The sequence below is a fragment of the Haemorhous mexicanus genome, chromosome 4, assembly GCF_027477595.1.
Source record: "Haemorhous mexicanus isolate bHaeMex1 chromosome 4, bHaeMex1.pri, whole genome shotgun sequence".
Lineage (NCBI taxonomy): Eukaryota > Metazoa > Chordata > Aves > Passeriformes > Fringillidae > Haemorhous > Haemorhous mexicanus.
Window position 1 is genome coordinate 2,020,958 of NC_082344.1, and position 16,952 is coordinate 2,037,909.

At 49.3% G+C, this 16,952-nt stretch overlaps 1 protein-coding gene across 3 annotated transcripts in view; it reads left to right on the forward strand.

Annotated features, from left to right (window-relative positions):
• Positions 1–16,952, forward strand: part of SLC4A4 (solute carrier family 4 member 4) — a 140,374-nt gene that overhangs the window by 110,712 nt on the left and 12,710 nt on the right. For all 3 annotated transcript variants that reach the window (XM_059843563.1, XM_059843565.1, XM_059843564.1), the window contains 11 exons: positions 663–817; positions 1,223–1,336; positions 2,706–2,880; positions 4,564–4,697; positions 7,761–8,032; positions 10,112–10,182; positions 10,497–10,685; positions 11,689–11,802; positions 12,153–12,314; positions 14,029–14,207; positions 14,928–15,000. In XM_059843563.1, coding sequence (XP_059699546.1) covers positions 663–817; positions 1,223–1,336; positions 2,706–2,880; positions 4,564–4,697; positions 7,761–8,032; positions 10,112–10,182; positions 10,497–10,685; positions 11,689–11,802; positions 12,153–12,314; positions 14,029–14,207; positions 14,928–15,000 — 1,638 coding nt within the window. The remainder of the gene's footprint in view (positions 1–662; positions 818–1,222; positions 1,337–2,705; positions 2,881–4,563; positions 4,698–7,760; positions 8,033–10,111; positions 10,183–10,496; positions 10,686–11,688; positions 11,803–12,152; positions 12,315–14,028; positions 14,208–14,927; positions 15,001–16,952) is intronic.

A 16,952-nucleotide genomic window follows, 5' to 3' on the forward strand; every position in this document is an offset into this window, starting at 1 on the left:
GCTCTCCTACAGCTCCTTCATCACAGCTCTGCTGCTTTCTGTCACTCAGTGGGCTGCTTCCCACAGCCCCAGAGACCCTTCCTGCCACCAGCTCGTCTGTCACATGCACTGATCCACCTCCTCTCCACACAGTCCAGAGGATTCCTATAGAATTCAGAATTAATGCTTTTTTCCTCCCCCTGCCCTTTTCTCATTTGTCCTTCGTGATTAATACCAGGCCTGATTTCACTAAAATCAGTTTATGATGTTGTTTTTGAGTAAATACTGTCATCAGTTCTGTGTCACAGGGTTAAAAATGAATCTGGGTTTGTAGGTGGCTTTGTCAAAGTGTCTTCTCCAAGTGTAATTGAAAGTCCTTGTGTAGAGGAAAACTTTTTTGCACTAAAGATATAGATAATTGCTTTACTAACATTCTTAAAGGTTAGAAAGATGGTTTTGCTTAAAATTAGATATATGCCTAAAAGGAAAGAATCTCTGTTGTTATCCAGCCAAAGGAAGGGGCTTTCTGAGGGTCACACCTCCTTGTGCCTCATGTCCTGTTACTTTTTCAGAGGTTTCTGAGGAGGAATTTAGTTGATATTGTAGAACTCAGCAGCTGCTTCTGGAGTCAGGGCCACAGAAAATACAAACCTTTTTCCACCAGGAGTCTCTTTTCCTTTTAGGTATTCCATGACATTGCCTATAAAGCCAAGGACCGTCAGGACCTGATCGCAGGCATCGATGAATTTCTGGATGAAGTCATTGTGCTCCCCCCTGGGGAATGGGATCCAGCCATTAGGATAGAGCCCCCCAAGTCTCTCCCTTCTTCAGATAAGAGGTAATAGCAGGAGAGAGAGAGGTAATAGCAGGGCTCTGTGGCCGAGGACAGTGAGCATGAGGTGTGCAGAGGGGATGGGAAGAGGCAGTGTTCTCCTTGTGCCAGGTGTATGCAGTGACCTGCACCTGGCTGTCACTATTTTGAAAGTCCTGGAAGTATTTTCAGGCCTTCCTTGGTAGCTGGAGGGAGGATGTTCCTGGAAGTCTGTACCTTTTGAGGTGATGTTACAGGCATACAGTAACACAGCTGGTAGTTGGCTGGGCTCTTTGGGGCTCTTCTCGGTGCTCGTGCCATGCTGTGTCCTGGCCTAGGAAGAGCATGTAGGCACACAGTATCACAGCTGGTAGTTGGCTGGGCTCTTTGGGGCTCCTCTTGGTCCTGGTGACGTGCTGTGTCCTGGCCTAGGAAGAACATGTACTCGGGTGGGGAGAACCTGCAGATGAACGGCGACACGCCCCACGACGGCGGCCACGGCGGCGGCGGCCACGGCGACTGCGAGGAGCTGCAGCGCACGGGCAGGTCGGTGACACCCCCCCTGCAGTGCTTCCCTTGCCAAAGCATCCCCAGCCCAGTGGGCTGCCTGTACAGGCTGAGGTGGGAGCCCAGAATGTGTCCTGGGGGCTTCCTGTGCCCAGAGTGAGGCTGTGGGAAGGGTTCGGAACATCCAGCTTGGCAGAAGGTCGTGGATCAGGTGCTCAGTAAATGATAAAGAGCCATTGAAAAGGACACAAGGCCCAGGTAGGTGCTGCCTGCTGGGAGCCTGTGAAGTCAGATGAACTGCAAGGGACACAGACATGGCTGGTACAAGCCTCAGTTAATCTGTGTGGATTGCTGAAGGGGTGCCTTAGCCAAAAGCAGGGATGTTCCCTTTTCTGGACATTAGTGTTGTGGTTGGATTGCACAGCCAAAGGCTTTTATGGGATAGCAATAGAGAAGGTAACAGTGCCCCAGGCCCTGCTCTCTGCTTTGTTACTCTGCTTTGTGCCATGTTAAAGTCCACTGGAGTGGGAATGCAGCTCAGGTGGCCACGAAACCGCAAGCTCAGCATATCGAGATCATTGCACAGAGCTTCATGGTGGCTTTGTGCCCTCCCTCCTACTCTGAATCTTCTTCAGTTTTAGTTCTAGTCTAAATTCTAGGAGAAAAGTCTGAAAGTCTTCACACCGTCTTGGTGTGTACAAGGCAGTGGAGAGTCCTGATTTGGGGTCAGAAGGTGGCGTGTGCCTGTCTGTCACAGGGTCTGTGCAGTCCTGGCAGAGGTGGGGAGCTGTGAGCAGGGGAACAAGAGGCTAAACAAGCATTTTTTATGCTGGCAGTGTCAGTGCCACGTGGAGTTTATGAGACTTAAGTACAGTCTCGTCTGTAATCATACAAAAAGGGATGTCTGCAGGTGAATTCTTTTGTCATCCAAGAGTGTTTTCCTTATGTTTTCACTTCTAGTTCTTTTGCTGGTTATTAATTGGAAGCATTTTTTCATGCAGCAGATTGTTTGGCTCGCCCAGCCACGGTGTCTGCTATGTGGAGAAATTCAGGCAGGGACTTAGACCAGAGTTAATCTATTTTATTACATCAACTAATATATTTGGGGGAAAAAACCCCAACAGATGAGCTTCCTGAAATACAAACTGTGGTGGTCTGTTTCAGCAGAAGCCTGGCTTGTAGTCCTGCAGTTTGTCCCTTTGCAGCAGCATCACAAGTTTGAGATATTATCTCTCCTTACAGCGTTGTCTCTGAGATCCCTGGACCACCCCAGCTGTGATAAGACTGAAACATGCTGATCTCACTCCTCTGAGATACTACTTCATTGCTGGCAGTGTCTCTGATGGCTAAGTGTGGTGAGTTCCACTGTGGGACAGGTTTATGAGTCTCCTCTTGCTTGTCCCTGCAGGTTCTGCGGGGGCCTGATCAAAGACATCAAGAGGAAAGCGCCGTTCTTCGCCAGCGACTTCTACGACGCTTTGAACATCCAGGCCCTCTCAGCCATCCTCTTCATCTACCTGGCCACTGTCACCAATGCCATCACTTTTGGGGGATTGCTTGGGGATGCTACGGAGAACATGCAGGTGGGCAAGAGCTTTCAGAGCCAGCAAATGCAGCATTTGCCTTTTGCTCTCCAGTCAGAGCAGTGTTTGGGCACTGGCAAAGCTGGAAGTCTTGGTACAGTAATGGAGGTGCTCTGTGTTTTCACTGCTTTCTCTGCTGCTGTGCTGTCCTTTGACAGCAAGTGGTGAATAAAAGCAGGCCCAAGAGACAGAGAAGGTCTTTGCTCCTTCTGTAGAGAGAAGCTCCTCTGATCTGCTCTCAGTTGTACCATTTTAGTCCAATTCAGTTTGCTAAGTCTGAATCCTCTGCCTGATTCCTACAATACCTGGGCTTTGGCCTCTCTGGTGAAAAGAAAATGCCAACATTATTAGGAAAATGAGTAACACAGGAGAGGAATGTCAGGTCTTTAGAAAGGTGAATTTTGTAGTAGTGGGAGGGCATGAGCTGAGAACCAGCCACATATCCATGGAGAGGCTGGATCAATGGCTTAGCTCAGGCTAAAGAGAAGGAATTCTCTATTAACAGTGCTGGAGGTGCTTTGTGGAATAATAGGAAAAGTAGGAGGTTGTATTTAGATAGATTCAGTTCAGTCAAATCTCCTAGCAATAATCAAGCTCATAATGATAATGACTGAATTATTAATTTATGCAGGTTTAATTAAGTCAAACATAGGAAATGAGGGCACCTATCTGGAACCCTGCACTCCCCTGTGATGAATTACAGGCTAGAGTAAGATCCAGCAGCCTGTGCAGTGCCCAGCTCCCCTCCCTCCTGTACAAACAGTTTGCTTTTCCTGAGACTTAAGGAAGTCAGGAATGGAGAGGCCTCCAGGTCCCACCAGTGAGCAACACTGGACTGTCATGGGGTAGCAGAGCAAAGCCTGTCTGCTCTGCATAAGGTGCAGTCTTTAAATTGCAGGAGGAAGGGGAAAAGTTACCTGATTCCAAATCTAGTTCAAATTGAAAATCACTTTATTGTGGCCAGAAGTCTCAAGAATACTTAAAATCAAGTAGCAAAAAAACCCCAGAGAGCAGTATTTTTGGGGCTTCTACATCCCAGTTTGTGTGTCTGTGTCTTGTTTGTTGTAAACAGGGATGTGGCTGCTGCTGGGGCAGGCACTGAGCGTGGCCCATCCCTGCTCCCTGTCCTGGGAGCTGCCCCAGCCAGCACTGCCTTCGCAGCTTGCTCCTGAGTTTGCTGTTTCCAAGAAAAGACACTATTCTTAGCTACAGACACGTGGAAGGATGCAGGGAAAAGAGATTCCAGATGCTCTGACCACGAGGGCCCACTCCATGAGTAATTCCAGAGCAGTGGAGGGGATCAGCTGTGTGAAGGCTGTTCCTTGCCCTGGGATTACTGGGCTCAGCCTTACAAGTCCCCCAAAGGCAGCCAGGCTGTTGCTTTCCTCAGTGTAATCACTAATTCGTGTCTTCTAAAGGAAGAGAGACACAAAACTGGGTTTCAATTCCCTCAGTACCCCTGACAAGTCAGGAGAGCTGCAGCCCTGCAGCCTGGGCAGCAGGGAGGATCAGCACGGGCGGTTATCCCAAGTAGCTCTGGCTTGTGTGGCACCAACATGTTGGTGACAGCTGCAGGGGACAGAGGATGCTGTCCCCTGTGTCACAGGCCCAGGGACATGCAGCACAGGGTCACACCAGAAGGGCTCCTTCGGGGAGGGTGACTCCTGTGCCGTGTCCCCGCAGGGCGTGCTGGAGAGCTTCCTGGGCACCGCGGTCACCGGCGCCGTGTTCTGCCTCCTGGCTGGCCAGCCCCTCACCATTCTGAGCAGCACAGGGCCCGTGCTGGTCTTTGAGAGGCTCCTCTTCAATTTCAGCAAGTGAGTACGGGCCGGGAGAGGGCGGAGGGCAGCAGTGTCCCACACCAAGGAGGTCCAGCCGGGGCATGAGCTGCCTGCTGCTGGGGAAGGAGGGGATTTAGTGCATGAAATGGAACCTCTCCTTCCGTGCTGAGTGCAATCACATCAGGGATTTTCCCAGCACGCGTGTCCCAGGGCAGTGCCCAGTGTGTGGCTGCCTGTCTCTGTGGGGCTTCCTGAAACAAAAACAACCTTGGCCACTTCAGTGCTCCGTGAGGAGTTTGCTCTAGTTGCAGTGTGCTGCTTCTCCCTGTCACTGCTTCTCTGACTCCCATAGGAGTCCCTCTCTTCACTATCAAAATCCCATGGGTCTCAAGGTTGCCAAGAATTTGTCCAGCAGTCGTTTGAAATAATCACTATTATTAATGAAAACAAAAATGTCTGAGGTAGAAACAGCCCCCAGAATTCCACGAGGGAGCTTTCCTGCTTTTAAAGGAAATTTCCTGCATTTTTTTCCATTTAACTGGTTTGAAGATGTTCTGCTTCCTCCACATTGTTGATAGCTGACACCCAGAGCTAAAGGGAGCCCATTTTGCTAGGTGTGCTCATTTACCATTCCCACATCTGCAATACAAAGAAGATACACTGGAATCCCCAAAGGAATCAGCAGTGTCATGGATGATTTCACCCAAGGGGCTGGTGACCCTTTGGCTGGTGTTTTGCAAGGATGTAATTTTAGGTTACACAGAACACACCCCAAATCCCTCGTGGTCTGTGTTCTCAGCGTGGCAGGTTGTGCAGGACTTGTGTTCCTACATGGAGGGAGGGGTGGGGGCTAGAAAAAATAGCTGGAAAATTAGATTATCCCCTGGAAGCTACCAAAGGGTGAGAGTTGTGCAGTGGAGCAAGAGGGGGACACCCTTCTATTCTTCCCTCATCTGGAATCAATGAAGAGAGTCAGGAGTGGACATACTGCACCTGTTGGCACCTGGCAAGCATGACTAAACCCAGGTGCAGCAGGAAAAAAGCAAGATGGAAAATGACTTTGTACTGTTTTGGAAGAAAGAAGGTGGTTATTGTTAACCTGAGGAGGAGGTGGCAGTTGTAAAAGCCATTGTCCTAACAACCTGGCAGAGCAGAAAGGCAGGACTTTTCAAAGGAGGCCTTCCTTAGAAGGAAATTGGAACTGAGTGCTTTTATTTTTCAGTAATGCATTTGTGGTTGTTCATTTTCACAACATGCTGTTTCCTGCTAGGAGCAAAAGTAGAAAAACTTCCCATCCCCTGACTCATTTCAAGTGTGACTCTGTGTGTGTGTCTGAAAAGGTCCCTGAGAATGCCCTGCAGACCCAGCTGTGTGTCTGGCCTCGGGTGCTCCATGCTGCTGGCACCCAGGACCCATCTGCAGGACGTGGTGCTTCAGGAGCACTGCAGGAATTTGAGGAGCAAAAGCTAAAATAATGTAGTTGAACATTTTTTAAGTTCTTCAATGTGTGGAGTCAGTGTAGCTGGGTTTCTGCCAGCTGCCTTCAGATAGATGGGACCTCCTGCCCTCTCAGACACTGACTCTGGATATTTCAGAGTTGTCATTCAGGTCTTGTATTTTTATTTTTTCCCTTCTCTTTTTCTAAATCACTTTGTTTCTTACTTGCTCCTTGCCCCCTTCCAGGTCAAGGCTTCTGGCTTCCAGAGAATTACAGCTGGCTGAGCCTGCCAGTCCCACCACTTCTTGCTTCCTTCCCCAGAACAGGCAGTGGCCTTCCTGGCAGGTCCTCATCTGCTCCAGTGTTCCCTTTAGGCACTTTTTTGTTCCTAAAAGCCCAGCTTTGGACTCTGTGCCAGCACAGCACCTCAGCCTCAAGCAGAAAACTAGGGTGGGGGCATTGTTCCCAGGAGGGAATGAGGCAGCTGGGTGCATGGCTCTCCACCCCCTGCCATTCCCAGCACCAGGGTTTGTCATAGAATATCCCAGGTTGGAAAGGACCCGTAAGGATCAGAAAGTCCAACTCCCTGCACCTGGCAAAACTACCTAAAACTAAACCATATGATAAGAGCACTGTCCAGATGTTCCTTGAACTCCATCAGGTTAGGTGCCATGACTGCTTCCCTGGTGAGGCTGTTCCAGTATCCAACCACCCTCTGGGAGAAGGTTTTTCCTTTATGTCCAATCTCAACCAGTCTGTAGGAAGGTAGGAGGGCTCTGCAGAGAGACCTGGAGTGGTTGGATGGATGGGAGAGTCCAATAAGATGAAGTTTAATAAATCCCAGTGCCCAGTCCTGCATTTGGGCCACAATAACCCCCTGCAGCACTGTGGGCTGGACAGTGCCAGGCACAAAGGGACCTGGGGGTACTGGTCACCAGAGCCAGCAGTGTGCCCTGGTGGCCAAGAAGGCCAGTGGCTCCTGGCCTGGATCAGGAGTGGTGTGGCCAGCAGGAGCAGGGAGGTCATTCTCCCCCTGTACTCTGCACTGGTGAGGGCACACCTGGAGTGCTGTGTCCAGCTCTTGTCCCTCAGTTTGGGAAGGACATCGAGACCCTTAAGCCCATCCAGAGGGGGCAACGGGGCTGGTGAGGGGCTTGGATCACAAACCCTGTGAGGAACAACTGAGGGACCTGGGGATGTTTAGCCTGGAGGAAAAGGAGACTCAGGGGTGACCTTATCCCTGTCTACAACTCCCTGGAAGGTGGCTGTGCTCAGGTGGGGTTGGTCTCTTTGTCCAGGCAGCACTGACAGAACGAGAGGACACAGCTTCAAGCTGCACCAAAGGAAATAGAGGTTGGATATTAGGTAAAAGTTTTTTATAGAAAGGATGATAAAGTATTGGAATGGTTTGCCTGAGGGAGTGGTGGAGTCACCCTCTGTGGATGTGTTTAAAAAAAGAGTGGTTGTGGCACTTGGTGCCTTGGTCTAGCTGAGGTGTTAGGGCTGGGTTGGACTCAGTGATCTGGAAGGTCTCTTCCAACCTGGTGATTCTGTGATTCAACTCCCCCGACTCAGCTTCATTCCATGTAACATCTGCTTTGTACTTCCTGATCTTATCTAACCCCATGTTTTCCTTTCTTGCCACCCTTGTCTTGTTGCAGGGACAATGACTTTGACTACCTGGAGTTCCGCCTCTGGATCGGCCTCTGGTCAGCCTTCCAGTGTCTCATTCTCGTGGCCACCGACGCCAGCTTCCTGGTCAAGTACTTCACCCGCTTCACCGAGGAAGGGTTCTCCTCCCTCATCAGCTTCATCTTCATTTATGATGCTTTCAAGAAGATGATCAAGCTGGCAGATCATTATCCCATCAACTCCGAATTCAAGGTGGACTATATCACTCATTACTCTTGTGCCTGTAAACCACTAGATCCAGGTAAGGGAGTGTTCATTGCCTCTCCAGTTTGTAGATAGGGGGTGGCCTTTGCTCTCCTTTTCCCTTGTGCTGCAGCCCAGGTAATAGGTAGATTATTCCTTCTTTATCGGCCACCTTCAGATATCCTGTCTTAGTCTCAGGAAGCTGAGAGGTAAATTTCATCCCAAGTGGAATGTCAGTGTTGCAGCAGAGCTCTCATTAGGGGTAGGAGTGAGCCAAGACACAGACTCTTGTTCAACAACGTGAAAAGGGTCCCAGTTGATTCCCCTCTCCAGCCAAGCCATCCTGACTCTGACTACTGCAAGCTCCTACTGTTGGCTTCCCCTGCAGCCAATTCCTGCTCGACTACAACTGCATGTATGAGTTTGCAGACTCTGCAGGCTGTTCCTGCTGGAATATGACTGCAGGCTCCAGCAGCAGGCTCTCACTGCAGGCCCCTCACAAACTTCACCACAGATCTTGTTCAGCAGCAACTCTCTGGTTATTTCGTTCTTCTGGGTTGTTCCTTCTTCCTCAGGGGTCCTGCTGTTCAAGGTCCATCCCTGAGCAGCCACCCCACCCCTTTTGTCACCCTTATCTTCAGTAGTCACAGCTGTGACCCATTAAGGGCCAGGCTGTTCCTCTTCTTTGGTAATTAGTACAGCTGTGACAGGGCCAAGATCACCTGTAATCCCTTCTTCTACACCTACATGTCCCAGTACAGCTGGCCTTGCTGGAACTCCTCCAGAGAGCATCATGACCAGTGGAGAAGCTGTTTCTGCACCCCTGTCTCCTTGCATCCCTGTTCCAAATGAGAATGCCATGAAGGGGCAGCAGTGGTGGCCAGGTCACTGCTGTGCAGCCGAGGTCACTGCCATGGAGCACAGGCCACTCCTGTTTCAGGAGCTGGATTTATTCAAGGTGTTACCCAAACATGGGTGGTTCCCACCTCCTGGCTGCACGGATGAGAGGGAAAGCACAAACAATTGCTGCCCTTCCAGGAGGGGAAGTGTATCCCCAGGGCAGCCTATCTCTGGAGCGTGGGCTGTGCAGCAGATAGAGCCAGTGTACCTGTGGCTCTGGAAACAAAGGGTCACAAAACCCAAATCCAAACTGAAACACGCCAGCTGTACCGTTGGGACCACTCCTAGGATCCCAGAAACTTGATCTGTGCCCAGAGTAAACTGCAGGTTATCTGGGCACACCTGTCCAACAGGAAAAGCTGCTGGCTGCTCCTTGCAGGCGTTGGGAGCTGTTCCCTGGGGCTGGGTGCCTGCCTTCCCTGTTAAACACAGGACCTTGGGGAGCACGTGGGTGCCAGTCTGCTTCTGCCTCTGCTGGAATGGCAGAGTGAATTCCTTTTGGAAACTAGGACGGTGGGAATGGTCAGTGCCAAATTGGAAGTCTCCACTTCCCATTGAAACACTTGTGGCTCTCCAGACACCCAAGTGGAAAAAGTTTATTTATGCAAAACCTCAGTCAGCCATGAGGACAGGGGCCACGAGCCCATTTGCAGGAAGGATTGCATTTCTAAATGAAATTTCAAATTCATGATTCCTAATGCTTCAGAAGCCACAGGGAATGCTGCTCCTTCTTTCAAAGAAATTATCCCCATCCTGTTGATTTCAATTTCTTGCTCTCTTTTTTCTTTCTTTTAATTCAAAACTGTGTTTATGCTGGACACTGAATCGCATTTTGCTTTTCTGGATATCTTTGGCGTTGTTCTTGCATTTGAAATTAATCATTAGGAGTGCTCTGTGGGTATTTAATTTAATCCAGAAATCATTAGGAAAATATGGGGAAGCTATGAAATATTATATTGTCTGTCTGGGTTTTTGTGGGTTTTTTTTAGCATCAACTCAAAAGATAATCCCAGTTGGGTTTGGGTTATGTTTCACTTAACCTTTTCTGTTTTGTGAGTGAATGATGATTGAGGCTTTTGAGTCTCTCTGAAACACTTGTGACTCACTTTTCTGGAGCAAAGAGGTGGCAAACAGCTTGACAGAGTCAAGAAATTATTTAATAATTGGAATTGGCTCTCCTTCCTAACTGTTTCCTGCATCCTGCTCACCATATTGCCTTTTTTCTTTTCTCTTGCAGTTAATAGCTCATTACTTAACAGGACAATGGTGCTGTCAGACTATGAGCTGGTCTCTCCCTCCTCTGAGCTGGTGAGTTCCCCTTGGGAAGGCAGGGATCCCACGGCCTGCAGAGTCTTGTGGTGCCACTCTGCTGGCGAGCTCTGGATAGTGAGGAGAAAGAAGTGGAGCTTGATGGATCACATCCCTGTGGGGGGGGATGGAAGTTGAGGCACAGAGTAACAACCCCTTTTAGTCAAACACCAGCAGAAAATGGTCTCACCCAAACCCTTCTGTGCTTCCACGATTTTAACTTCTGTGTGATGCCTCCCTCAGATACTCTGTCACCATTCCTGTCCCACCATGGGCCAAGTATCCACATGGAAACATTCCCTTTTTTCCTGCAGGCCAACAGCACCATTGACTGGGCAGCTCTGACAGCCAAGGACTGCTTGAAGTACGGGGGTCAGCTTGTGGGCAACAACTGTGACTATGTCCCTGACATCACCCTCATGTCTTTCATCCTCTTCTTTGGCACTTACACCTGCTCCATGGCCCTGAAGAAATTCAAGACCAGTCGCTACTTTCCCACCACTGTAAGTATCTCCTCTCACCCCATCAGTCTTTCTGAGGGCACAGGTCAGCCTTCCTTTTGGAGCTGCTGTCCTGCACACAGGGAGAGATGCTCTGCAGGGAAGCAGTCGGGATAAAAGTGCAGCTGGTTGTTGGATCTGGTTATCAGAGGTATGCCTGGGATTGCTCCCAGTGCATCTGGAGAGCACAGGGAAGGCAGCAGAAGAGCCAAGAGGAGCTGTAACCTGTGTGGGTAATGTGGCAGGGCTTTTAAAGGTGCTGAAGGCAACCTTTCCAAGCTTTCAGGCACGTCTTGGGTGCATCTGCTTGTTTTGTCCCCTGGTGAGGCTCCAGGCCGGGCGTGCGAGCCAAAGTCATTTCTCTCTGAGACTGCCCCGTTTCTGGCATCCTGACACACAGGGATTTATCCTGCATGGATGTTTACTGTTCCACTGGGTTACAGTTGAACCTCTCTTATTTTTAATAGAAAGGAAACAAATTCCATCCGGGCTGGAATGCAGCTCAATTTATCTGTAACCATGCAAACCCAGGAAACCTGGAAGGAACAGCAGCTCTGGGGAGCTCACACAGTTCCAGGCTAGCACAGTGGCTCCTGTCTGGTGAAATTCTGGGGTCTGATCAGTGGCAGCTCTTAAGTTTTTGTATTCCAGTGACTTCAGGAGAGCTGCAGTCTTAGGGATTTAGCTGAGAAGCCTGGTTTGTTTTCCTGTCTGCTTCGATTGACTTATTACTTGAACAGCAAACAGGGTAATCTCTGCCAGTCCTTCAGAGTATCTCATTTGTGGAAGTTTGTGCTGTTTCCGTGCTTCCATTTAGGCTTTCAGAGAACACAGTAAAGTACCAAGGCATGTGTGGCAAATGTACTGGATAGGATGGTGGGCATAACTGTGGGGGAAGAAATGATGAGCCTGTCCTGCCAGGGTGTGCCATGTGGGCACTGGAGCGTGGGTGAAATGGTGTCCTGTGGTGCTGACTCCTGTGGTTGTGGTACCACGTCTCTTCCAGGCCCGGAAGCTCATCAGTGACTTTGCCATTATCCTGTCCATTTTGATCTTCTGTGGAATAGATGCCCTGGTTGGTGTGGACACACCAAAACTAATTGTGCCAAGTGAATTCAAGGTATGTTGTTGCCAGCTTGTTTGCTGGCTTTTGGAAGAGTTTCCTTTTCCCTCTCACCTGCCCTGTACGGAGTGACTTGCCCTCAGAATGTAGTCAGCAGTCTGGAAAGGGCCTGTTTACTCAGAGGGTTAGGATGCTTTTTGTTAGCATCATTTTAATTGGCTGGTTTATCTCCTAAATTCTGCCTCCATGCTTGGAGCCTTTGACTGGTGTTAATGGGAGGGACGAAATTGCCACAAACCTGAAGTGTCTCCCCGGAGCTCCATTGCTGGAAGCAAACATGGCTTTGGGATGTCATCACCCCTGTATTGTGCCTCTAACACAAGCTTTCTTCTCCTTGCCTTTCAAAGCCAACCAGTCCCGAGAGGGGTTGGTTTATCCCACCTTTTGGAGGGAACCCGTGGTGGGTGTACCTGGCAGCAGCCATCCCTGCCCTGCTGGTGACCATCCTCATCTTCATGGACCAGCAGATCACCGCTGTCATTGTCAACAGGAAGGAGCACAAGCTCAAGGTGGGTGTGCTTTTTGTCTGGAGCACGTGCAGGGGCCTTTCCTCCTGCCACCTTCCCCCCTTGTGGACACAAGCCTATTCCCTGGCACTGCCTGCTGTTTCCAAGCAGGAAAAGTGGCTTTGTGGCCAAAGCTGCACGGTGCTGTCAAATACCAGCAATAAGCTGGAGAGATTTGGGGCATACCAAGGGCATAGCCCCAGTTGGATGTTATTTAGAGAGCTGATATGTAACAGCCTAAGATGTAGTCATGTTTTTAAAACAAACTTTCCAGACCAGTGATATGCAGTTTTTCATGCCTGTAGGGTTTTTCCATTCCCCTGCACGGTCAGTTCTATTGAAAAATATTAAATTCCTGTGAAAGAAGATTGTCCCTTCCTGCTCACAGGGCATGTTTCAAGTGGTCTGACCCATTTGTGGGAGTAATGGCTCCCTCAAAACACAGGCAGTGGTGGGTCATTATTTAGATGCCTGCTTTATCAGTTATCGGGAGAGCTGCTGGAAATGGAAAGGGAGCTTCTGCCTGGAAAAGAGGAGGATGTTTCAATTCCTGTGGTCACTGTAAACATTAGACAAGAAGTGTGTAATTTAAGACCATCCTGAGCCCAACCTGGAGGAGAGATTTGAAGTACCAGGGAATGGGAAAGGTTTCTTATGCACAGTGATGACTGCTGGCTGATGGTTTAAAAACAACCCCTCAGAACATCCTTGTTTGCCACCTGCATCTGGGCAGATAAACTCAACACTGGGCCCTCGTGTTCCTCAGAGATGGCTAAACAGTGTTAGGTCTGTCTCTTGCACCTAACCAAGCATTTTCTTCAACACTGTAAGAAAATATTGGCTGTTCTTCCCTCATGAGGAAGAGGCCCCTCATCTCTGCAGCTTATGAGCCACTGAATGTGGTTTTGCTGTCAGCACTGGCTGCACTTTTTTAGTAACAAAGTTATAAACACTCCAGCAAAGTACTGCTTGATGTAAAAAATGTATTCCCTGCTTCCTTTGTTTATGGTGTGAATATGGTATTTTGTGGAATTGAGGGTTCACAAGCCCCATCTTGTTGTTCCACACCAAAAAACACTTCTGTACACAGGAGCTGCAGTAGGAAAAAAGGTGGTTTTTTTCTGCTGATCCCTTGCTAAGTGTTGGCAGGGTATTGCTGGGTGCCCATCCTGGTGCCACCAGCCAGCCAAGGTAAGCAGCGCACGTGTCTGGAAAACAGTGAGGACTATTCAAGAGAAGCTGGATTGCCCTCCCTCCTGGGTCATCCTGGGCCTGGATCATTTGTTTTTTTCCAATAACATCAAACTGAATGGGATTTTAAAAAGGTTAATCTGTTTTGCCCGCTGTTTTTCTGAAGATCTCTTCTCTTGGTGCCTCTTTTGTTTCTTCTGTTCTTCTCTTGGCACTTGTGATTGCTGGAATTCCTGGTTTATTTCATTAAAGGATTTTAAAAATAGAGGATCAGAGGTGTTTGAAAAGGAGTCAAGAACAAGGGCAGCTTTCTCCTTGGGGTAGGGAATGAGACTTCAGCTGTTCTTGTTGCACTCCTGAAGGAGGGAGATGGTTCCTTATGCTGTTCACAAGATCCAATCTATTTCTGTTTGGCTCTGTTGGCCAGGATGCTGCAGAAGGAAATGCTGCCTGTCCAGTGTGCCTCTGCCCTGCTCCAGAGGCATTTGGAATAATTAAGCTGAAGGTTGTTTGTCTCCCTCCACAGAAAGGTGCTGGATATCATCTGGATTTGTTCTGGGTGGCCATTCTGATGATTGTCTGCTCCTTTATGGGGCTGCCCTGGTACGTGGCTGCTACCGTCATCTCCATCGCTCACATCGACAGCCTGAAGATGGAGACTGAGACTTCAGCCCCTGGAGAGCAGCCCAAGTTTTTGGGAGTGAGGTATGTCCCACCAGGAAGGCTCAGTTATCTCGTTTGCCTGCAAAATCCTCTTGTACAAAGAATTTTGTGCTGCCTTCTCCCTCTTTCCAAAGCCAATTCCTTAGGCGAGCCCCCTGTGGCTCCTGCAAAGTTTACTTGACCACATCAACAAAGTGTTCCTGTGTTAAAGGAATTAAATTTCCAGCAGACTTCTCTATCCAGGGAAATGAAGCAAATTCCTTAGCAAATGTAATGGTCAAAAATACAAACTTGTCATACCTGGTGCAAGCAGCTTTACTTAATGAAGCATCTTTTTCATGTGTTTGGATGCCTTCATTAAGTGGTCTGAAGTGCTTCCAATGGGATTACTCCTGGAAATCAGGCAGCTTATTTAGGTAACTAGATGGACATTGTATGGCCTGGCTTTCAGCATTCTGAAATGTTACTGGCCAAGGTGGTTTTGGGTGTGGAAGCCCTGTGGGTGCTGCTGAAGGCACGTGCTGAGCCCCCCAGGAAGGTGGGAATGGTTTCTGCGCTGTCGCTGTGCTCCGGGCGGGCTCACGCCGTGTTACCCATCCCAGCATGGAGGGCCCACAGTGTGACAAAACTCTCTGAGGTTTAAAACAGAGGCCTGGCTCAGGATCCAGCCACCTGCCTGAGGCTGCTGGATGAAAAATACGGCTGCAGAAATGAGTTTTGGTGTGCAGTACTTGGGGTCCTGACTCAGTGATGTTGTTTCAGGGAGCAGAGAGTCACCGGCGTCATCGTTTTCATCCTGACAGGGGTGTCTGTCTTCATGGCTCCCATCCTGAAGGTAAGGGCTGTTCACAGTTCTTTGAAGGCTTAAATCCAAACCTTTTGGAAGGAAACACCAACATGGTTGTAGTGTGCTTGAACAGCGACCAAGTTCAGGGCTGGGGTTCTTGGGCACTTTCATTTTAAGGTTAGTTCTCCATGCTTGCATAAAATTAAGCTCCCTTTTCTTTTATGATTTCTTTCATACCTCTACTGGGCCTTTGTTTTATGAAAAACATATTCTAGATAAAGAGTATGGAAAACATGTTTCTGGAGGAAGCAGTGCAATTAAATGGCATTTCTTCATCTCCTGAACCGTTTTGTTCCTGTAAGTTTTGCCAAGGCTCTGGACAGCTGTGATGGACCATTGCATCTAGGTAGGTTGCTCTTTTCCAAGACCAGAGATTGGTGGCATGTAGCCATGGAGAGATGCATCCTTAGTGGATCATCAGATTGTAGAAGGAGACTGGAAAACCTGTCTTGTGGAGGATGCTGCCTTCTCTGGGGATAGTGATGCAAGTGGTGCCAAGCTCAGGCATGCTGTCCAACAGGAGATGTCAGCTGCAGGAGCCCTTATCCATGGATCCAGAGGCCCAGGTAGGAGCAGAAGGTGTCAGAGCAGCGGCACCGTGCGTTGTAACCGTGGCACCGAGCAGATGGGTGTCTGGAGGAGCATTTCCAGAGGCTGCACAGGAGTTTTGGAGACTGCAGGGGCCGTGAGGCATGGTGTGATGTGAGCCTGAGGGGAGCAGGCAGGCAGGGAGCAGCGACTTTGCCCGTGGAGGGAGTGGAGCCAGTGGCTTTCCAGCCACTGTGTTGCTGTTTTTCCTTTCTAAGGCTGTTTGTACTGCTCGAATTTTGGTGTCTTAGGTAAGAGCTTCCTCCTCCACACAAACAGCATTTCTGTGCCTTTAATTTAATGCCTGATTGTGATAATCCTGTTTTTTAGTTTATGTGACCTTTCCCAGCAAGATCCCTCTTCCTCTATTCCACTGGGGTCTCTTACTTCCCCTGTTATTGCTTCAGTCATTCATTATTTGTCTGTGCTTCCCCTAAGACAGTGTGTGGGGAAGATCCTCGCTGGAGGACGCCTGAGGATAAGTCAGCATGCTGCTGGCCCTCGTGCCAGCGGGAAGGACCTGGCAGGATTTCAGGACCTTTAGCAAATTCCAGTGGCAGGGTCCTGCTGGAGAGAGCTGCACTGCTGAATGCATCGCAGAACATTTCAGTCTTCTCCTGCCAGAGGCAAATTGAACGCTGACAATCCCAAATTTAATAAACCAGGCAATCCACGGAATAATCCCAGCTTTGTTTGCTGAGGGCTTTGTGGTGGATGTGCTGGTTTTGGATGGTGGTGGTGTTTCTGCTCAGCCCAGGCAGATCTCCACAGAAACATCCTTGGCCCTGCTAGGAGGGTGACAGGCACTTTGCTATAAATACAGTTTTAGTCCTGTTGGCCTGCAGCAGCTTTGCTTGGAGTGCTGAAGCCAGCACCCCCATCGTTAGGGAATACTTCACCAAGAGAAAGTCTTCCAAAATGATAGCACCACTTGCTGCTCTGCAGGCTCAGGTACTGAGGTTTCACCTCGGGATGATCTACAGGATTCATCATCATGGAATGCTGAAATAATATTCACACATTTTTCTTACTTTAAAAAAACCCCATGGAAATAAACAGAAGGGCAGGAGAGGAGAGCAGTGAAAATGAGCTGGCAAGCTCAGCTCTCGCTTACTGTATTGTGTCGTGTGTCATCCCTCAGATCCAGGGAGGGCCTTGAATCCCATGGTCACCCACAGCTCTGTGAAGCCCCCGCCGGGTCCCTGTCCCTCTCACAGCAGAGGTGTTGGCAGAGCCCAGAAAAAGCTGCAGAAAAAGCATTTACCTTCAGATGGGAAGCAGCAGTGTGGCTCACCCCGAGGAGCAAAAATACCCAGGAGAAGGATGAGTTAGCAGTTCAGAAGCTCGCAGGA